This window comes from Sinocyclocheilus rhinocerous, unplaced genomic scaffold (assembly GCF_001515625.1).
Source record: "Sinocyclocheilus rhinocerous isolate Xijiao unplaced genomic scaffold, SAMN03320098_v1.1 scaffold115, whole genome shotgun sequence".
Classification (NCBI taxonomy): domain Eukaryota; kingdom Metazoa; phylum Chordata; class Actinopteri; order Cypriniformes; family Cyprinidae; genus Sinocyclocheilus; species Sinocyclocheilus rhinocerous.
The window spans coordinates 604,660-612,757 of NW_015650001.1; the positions used below are offsets into that span (position 1 = coordinate 604,660).

The following is an 8,098-nucleotide window of genomic DNA, read 5'->3' on the forward strand; positions in this document are numbered from 1 at the left end:
AACTGGGACAGGCCCAATTCTCAACAGAGAACTGAATCCAAGATTGGGAACAGTCAGAAGCTAAGAAGAAATGGCCATCTTTCTTCTTCTTTTGTGTAAATGCAGTTAGCATTCTTAGTCAATATCGTCACCTACTGGGCAGTTGTGGTTACATTCAGAGAATAAGTTGCTAAAGATGAGGGTATATGCTTACTTACCCGTGAACCTAACTTTCACATAACCTGCTTTGTGGAATACCTTTCATCAGTTGGAAGGACCACTCTCAGACCCCCGACAATAAAACTGTCTGTGTGAACAGGCCTTAAGGTTTCTCACTCTGTAAGCAGAAATCCTTTCTCAAAATATCGTCTGTCCTTTACATGCACAGGAAACAGTCAATACAGGCCTGTCAACACAGGCACATCACAATAACAGTACAACGCTGTACAGACCTCTTTTGGTCCTCACAACCTATCCTCTCCGTATTTCACTGGAGAAACAAAGAAACATTTACAACTCCATGCAACTTTTCCTGCCATTCATCAGACTGAGAGAGAGAGAGACAGCAAAGGGGGCAATAGAAGAGAAAGACTGTGCCATTCATCAGAGAGAGAGAGAACAAAAAAACAAGTTCAAGGAAGAACGTAAACAGATTGCATTTGTTTGTAAACAATAATAAAAACTATATAGATATAAAAACATTAACTGAAATCAAATGAAATATAAAAAAAAAAAAAAAAAATTACATTTGTTTCTGGTTAATGTAACAATATGATTTTAATTAGCAATTAATTATTCTTTAAATAGTGCAGTTATTTGCCTTTAAAATAATTATACATCAGCAAATATGTGCAAACCAAATAAAAGGACAATATTTAAAAACGCAAGCCATTCTTAAAAAAAAAAAAAGAGATTCTTGTCCATTTTCTCTTCATCCTCTGCAAATTGACATAGCATGTGTGTGAGAGATAAATTTACTAACGTTACTACTATACTAGGTAAATAAATACTGATTTATATAAGTTGAACTTGGAAGGCAGAGGGTGAACCAACTGCAGGGTAAAGCTAAAATCTATTAAACTGGCACACCATAAACCGGTCTTTTTCATCAAGTAGATATATGGGTGTCATGACATAAAATATTTTTACCTACGACTAAATTTATATTTAACGTGATCACGATTTAATGAAAACATTGTAATTTACTGATTACAGCGCTTTTATTTCCACGGGTGTTCAAACAGCTAATACAGAAAGCGAGCAAAGAACACTATCAAAGAACATTATCAGTGACTTAAGCGCAAGTTTAAACACTCTCAAAACAACTCCCACTAGAATTAATGAAGCTGTCTACACTGTGAAATTAATCTCTTACTTACATCGCACATACATCTGCCCGTTATGGCAAGCCATTTTAGCTTAAAGGGGTCATATGATGCTATTTTAAAGATCATTATTTTGTGTATTTGGTGTAACAGAATATGTTGACATGCTTTATTGTTCAAAAAACACATTATTTTTCAAATACTGTACATTATTGTAGGTCCTCTATGCCCCGCCTCTCTCAAACGCTTCGTTTTCTACAAAGCCCCCTCAAGCTTTACTCATCATAATTTCATTTTTACTAGTAACAATTCAATTAGAGAGCTCTACAATTAAATTCTTACTAGTAACAATACCAATTAGAGAGCTCTCTAAATCTATTTTAACTAGTTATAATTACAATAAGAGAGCTCTCTAATTTAAATCGAGAGCTCTGCAATCGCATTCTTACTAGTAAGAACTGAATTAGAGAGCTCTCTAATTCGGTTTTTACTAGTAACAATTATGATTATAGAGCTCTCTAATTCAATTCTTACAAGTAATAATTGAATTAGAGAGCTCGCCAATTAAATTAGCGATCTCTGCAATTACATTCTTGTAAGAATTCAATTAGAGAGCTCTACAATTAAATTCTTACTAGTAAGAATTCCAATTAGAGAGCTCTTTAATGCAATTCTTACTAGTAAAAATGCAATTACGACGAGTAACGCTTGGAATATTTTAAGCTAAAACAGCTTGCCATAGCTCGTTGTTTATGTTGAGAGAGTCCTAGAGAGCCCTGCACACCGGCATTTCAGCGATGACTAAAAAGCGCTATATAAATAATCGTGACTTGATTGACTTGACAATAACCTTTCCCTGAATGTCAGCAAAACAAGATGATTGTGGATTACAGGGAGACACAGAGAGGCAAACTCACTCCTATTTGTATCAATAGAGTCAAAAGCTACAAGCTCCTTGGTGACCACATCTTGGTGATTTCTTCATTTCCTACCATACAGACCCAGTAGTCAGAGTAGCCTGTCAACATCTCTACTTCCAGTAGAGGCTGAAAAAATTTTACATTGACTCAAACACCCTGATTAACTTTTACTGCTGCACCACAGGGTACATACATCCTTATGAAAAAAAAAAAAAATCTAGTGAAAATTTTTAAATGCACTAAGAACAACACATGCACATTTAGCAAGATGTATGATAGTGATAACACTTGGATGCTTTCTCACCAGTTCTCTTAATAATATGCATAATTTAAACAATTCACATTTGGGTTTATCCTGGTATTTCTGTTTGTATTAGTTATTTATAACTCACCTCAGACTTTGATCTATCTGGGTTATGCAAAAAATATCACCTTTTTGACAAGAATCCTCCAAGAGTTGCTTAACAGTTTCTAAGCCCATGCCCTGGTTGGCTCCGGTGATCAAGATATGCATGCTTTCACTGCTTCCATCATCTAAGTTCATCATTCTGGGTCATCCAACCTGCTTCTTAGAAGTGCTTTTTATATGAACCCAAGTGAACACCACACCCATTTTGCACTAGCGTATTGTTCTGCTTCATACTGTATGTGTTATTGATGCTTTAAACATAAATGATATGAACAGTAAAAGAGAGTGAATTTAAAAAATCTAAGATAACATTCCATCTATTAGCTCAAATACTAATCATTTACAACTATAATAAACCTGGGTGAAACAGTGGCAGCTCATTGCAACGTTATATTCTATTTGTTAACTACACATACAGTGTGTGTTGCTAACTAGGTAAGCGTGAGCCATATCGGCTTAGGTACACATAGCTTCTTTAGGTTAGTAGCTAAACAACTTTAGGGTTTGACACCCAGATACGGATTGCTAAGCCACTAAAAATAAATAGAAATACTATCTGGGCTCCGCCGATAAGATAACATAAGTTACTACCAGGTACACATAGCACTTGCATTAAGTCATTCTGCAAATCAGGCTCCGGCACACACAGATAGTAAAACATGCAATTCTCTTGGCTCTTTGGAGCATATCCAGTATATGTCTTGGTGGTAGACCTGTTTGTTTGGGAGGACTGTATTGTGTGGGGATATATGCATATCTACTGCAGTAGCTCGTCTGTGGATGTATTTGCAGCAGCAAATCTCTTCTGACAAGACCAAAAACATTAACATTGTCATACAGTATCTATTGCCATGCCAAACTATCCAGAGAGTTGTCATGATTGAACTGAAATTTTCCACAAGCTCTTGATTTTTAGCAGGGCAAGGTCCAAAATGTTGTCCCAAACCTTTTGGGACAAGTGATGGGCACACTTATGAAAGAGAAGGTGGTCTTCCTAAATTCAGATACAAAGGACCACAGACACCATGTCTTTTGGGTGCCTGAAGTTCTAGAAGACATGGTGGAACAGTGCATCTGCAGTATTAGGCAGTATGCAGACTCTTCAGGGGAACCAGTCGAAAAGCCTTGGTGAATCTTTCAGTGGCAACTAGCATGCAGGTATGGCTACTGGATGGTGTGAGGTGGCATGGGGATTTGGTCATGGCACAATTTGGACAAGCCTGGATGACGCATTTTACCTCTTGGGACATACAGGGCCACCAGTAGTAGTCATAAAGGGTTTGGCTGATGCTGGGAAGACCAGTGCACAGGGAGGAGAGGAAAGAGTCTAGAGGTGGTTGGTGAATAATTGCTGGCATACTCCAGCTGAGCAGGATCAGCATTAAGGGCTTCTTTGATTTGCTCATCTCATGGTCCACTGAATCAGGATTGACAATCTTCGATAGCAGAAGGATAGGTTCTGGGGTAGAGTTGGAAGATTACGGGAAGCAGAGCTAGGAGAGAGAGCATCTGCTTTTAAAGGGGTCATATGATGCGATTTCAATTTTTCCTTTCTCTTTGAAGTGTTACAAGCTCTTGGTGCATAAAGAAGATCTGTAAAGACTAAAGTCTCAAATCCAAAGAGATATTCTTTATAAAAGTTAAGAGTCAACCACACCTACCTAAAACGGCTCGTTCTAACACGCCCCACATGTCTACGTCACGATGTGGGAAGATTTGCATAACACCGCTGAAATGTTCATGCCAATAAAGAAGGCGTAACTTTTATTCTCGCTGTAGTATTGTTGTTGCCGCCGCCATGTCGTGAAGACTACTTTGTTTGGCCTTCCAAAAGAGGACGATATCCATGATCCGTGCTGGTCGCTGAGGAAATACATAAACCGTTTTTAGACCCTGGATGATGGACAATGCCCACTGGGCCTGGCAATGGTTAATCCATTGAGAATCCCTGAGATATTTGAGTTTGCAATGATTGGTGATAACTTGGAATGGCTGGCTTGAACCCTCAAGAGGAAATCATTCCTCTTGTATTCCTTGAATGCAATGTCAGCTGATTTGGATCAAATCATTTGCCAGTTGTGTAAATGTATGCCATTGTTGCACTTTGTATCCTGACCTGAGCCAGCACTACAGATTCTAGTAATTATTAACTTCTTTCCCTGATTTAACTGTGTGTAATTGACAGCACAAACATAGACCAAAAAAAAGAGAGAGAAAGACAGTAATGCTTTATTAATCAGAGTGTTTTATTGTATGAAATGTTATAAAATTGTCATTTGTCTTGCATAAACCTATTTGGCCTGAAATAATGTGCTTATGATTTGTTGTGCCCTTATATGGATAATAGATGAAATAGTGCAGTTTGGACCTGGATCAGCCCTTTCATGACCTCTTATATATCGTTCTTCTGGTTTACCAGGGAATTGTTTCTCCAGTGTAGTCCAAGAATCCTCCGTGCTGCTTCTCAGTAAGGCTGCCAATGACACGCAGCATCCCCTCCACACTTTCTTTTGGTTCAAGTGGTGCCTAGTGAAAATAAAAACATAGTTCACTAACATTAATCCATCTATTCATTTTCCAAATTGCTTGCCCTGTGTAGACTTTTTGCTGGAGCCTATCCCAACCACTCATGGCTTCAGTACATTGCAGGGCTAAAGGCCTGTTCACACAAACACATTTTTGACATCAAAATCCAGTCCAATTTTTGCATTATCAAGAAAACTGATCAAGAAAAAAAACAAAAAAAAATGGTACTGGATTGGCATTGGTATCGACAGATGATCAAAGTTGCAGAATTGCCATGGCTGTTGTAGTGGAGGGAAGACTTTCTGTGTGCTTAAATTCAGCAACTTATTGTACTGTTTGTTCCTCAAAGCTATCAAATATCTTCAGAAGACCTGGAATATAATGCATAAAAAAAATTTAATTAAGTATTAACACTAAAACTATTTGCCATATTTCTAGAGAGAAGAGTGCCACCATCCCAAGAGGGATGAAGACCATCTCTTTTCAACAGGTCAGGTCTGCCCCAAAAACGTCAAATTGTCTATGAAACCTATATTGCTCTGCGGGCACCACTTAAACATCCAGCCATTCAGTGACGGCAGTCTGCTGTGTATCCCATCACCACAGTAAGTGGGCAGGGGGGCAGAGCATATTACAGTGTCTAACATCGTATTTGTAAGTTCACACACCTCTTTAATGTTATTTTGTGATCTCCTACTGACGAAGACAGACATCATTAGTGCCGACATGGATAACAATCTTACTGAATTTACGTATAGCTTTAGCCAGCCTTTTTTAAATTTGCCAAGATGACATGAGCTCTGGCTCCTGGTAAACATTGTGCTGGTTGGTGTCTCCATTTTCACGTTCCAAATAATAGAATTCCTGACAACCAGGGATGGGCAGTATTTCAGATACATGTATTTAAAATACGTATTTGAAATACAAAATAGTATTTTGTATTTTTATGCCTTTGGAAAAAAATATATAATTTGTATTTAAATACATTTAAGATTAGTATTTTTGTATTTTCAAAATACATAAAATACTTTGTGCCAGTCAACCTCTTTATCAAGGTGCTGATTTCGTGCATCAACTAGTTCAGACGAGCCCCCTCTCCTCAACTCCAACATTCATGCACGTGAGCTGCAGCTGTACAACTCCATTCAGCATTGCATGAGCGACATTTTTGGAATAAGATAAGGTGATGATGTCATGGTCAACTGTAGGTACTCGTTGAATAAAGTTAAAATAGTGCATCATTCAGATTTGCCTTCAGTTACCATGAAAGAATAAAAGAGCACCGGCAAGGGGAAAAATAGCATTAGCCAATTTGATAGTTAATCAGTTGTTTTTTTTTTTATCAACTAACTTGTCAAATGTGTTTAAAGCATTAGTGCACGTTAGGGCGGGGTGATATGACAATACATATGGTTATGATGATATAAAGTGTGAATCGATTTAGCTTTTTCTAAATCGCTTACGTAAATAGGCCTATTGGGGTAAGAAAATATATCTATGCAGCTTTTATTGGGCAGGAATTATTGGAACATTGGAGTGGAAAAAGAAGCATAAACGAATGAGTAATAGAGTGTGATGTGCTTGGTGCATTCGCACTTATTATAAGTGCAGTATACCGCGAAAGGAAATTAAAATATATCGAAATCCAACATTTTTCATTACAAATTCTCATTTTGTATTTCGAATTCATGACCAGTGTTTTGTTTTGCTCTCTCCCATGTGCTTCTGCCTTTTGTCACTTTTCACCGGAGCTTGCACTACACCTACAGTCAGGTCCATACATATTTGGACACAGGCACAATTTTTATTATTTTAGCTGCTGACCAAAACATATTCAAGTTACAGTTATATAATGAATATGGGCTTAAAGTGCACACTCTGAGCTTTAATTTGAGGATATTCTCATCATAATTGGAGGAAAGGATAAGGAATTACAGCTCTTTTATGTGTACCTCCCACCTTTTTCAAGGGACCATAAGTAATTAGACAATTGATTGTTTCATGGACAGGCGTGGGCTATTCTTTCGCTATTCCTACATCAGTTAAGCTGATAAAAGGTCTGGAGTTGATTCTAAGTGTGCCATTTGCATTTTCAAAGGAGCTCTCCATACAAGTGAAACAGACAATTGTTAGGCTTCTGTGAAACATGGTGGAGCAGTGTGATGGTATGAGCACGCATGGCTTCCAGTGGCACTCGGTTACTGGTGTTTATTGATGACGTGACAGAAGACAGAATCAGCCGGATGAATTCTGAAGTGTATAGGGATATACTCTCTGCCCAGATTCAGTCAAATGGAGCAAAGTTGATAGTACAACTTTCATAGTACAAATAGATGTTGACCCAAAACATACAGCAAAAGCAACCCAGGAGTTTTTGAAGGTAAAAAGTGGAATATTCTGCAATGGCCATGTCAATCTCCTGGGGCCTCATTTATAAAATGTGCGTATGCACAGATTTGATCTTAGAGTGTGCGTACGCTAAAATCCACGGCAATGAGCCAAAATCATCACAATTAAAAGAACCAAAGACTTAAACTACTTCGGTCTGTGTGCATTGAATTTATTTAATACACGAGTTTCACAATCTGAGTTGAATTACTGAAATAAATAAACTTTTCCACGACATTCTAATTTATTGAGATGCACCTGTAAGCTGCAATAATAATAAAAGCGGTGTACGTGCAGGCACTGAATTCATCATAAACAACAAAGCTGCAGTGTAAGAGATTAATGCAGTGTAGTCAGATTTTTTATTAACGGGACCGGAGACCATAATCGTGTAATAATTAATTTTATTATGATATGAAACGTCCAATTTTTCTTTCAATAATGTTTTTTAAAGTTTTACAAGAATTTCATGATACTAAACTTTTTATTAGTTGTCATAGCAAGTGATTTTAAAAGTAGGATGGCTCACTTTTTATAAGATGACTGAAAAT

The 8,098-nt window shown here is 37.5% G+C and overlaps 2 protein-coding genes across 2 annotated transcripts in view; both read right to left on the minus strand.

The window, feature by feature from the left end:
• Positions 1-2,837, minus strand: part of LOC107711147 (uncharacterized) — a 16,359-nt gene extending 13,522 nt beyond the window's left edge. The window contains exon 1 of the mRNA XM_016516088.1: positions 2,787-2,837. Within this exon, the coding sequence (XP_016371574.1) occupies positions 2,787-2,837 (51 nt within the window). The remainder of the gene's footprint in view (positions 1-2,786) is intronic.
• Positions 2,838-4,846: 2,009 nt separating this feature from the next.
• The window catches only part of LOC107711211 (C-factor-like), an 11,196-nt gene continuing 7,944 nt past the window's right edge, over positions 4,847-8,098 (minus strand). The window contains exon 6 of the mRNA XM_016516149.1: positions 4,847-5,159. Within this exon, the coding sequence (XP_016371635.1) occupies positions 5,046-5,159 (114 nt within the window). The 3' untranslated portion in view covers positions 4,847-5,045. The remainder of the gene's footprint in view (positions 5,160-8,098) is intronic.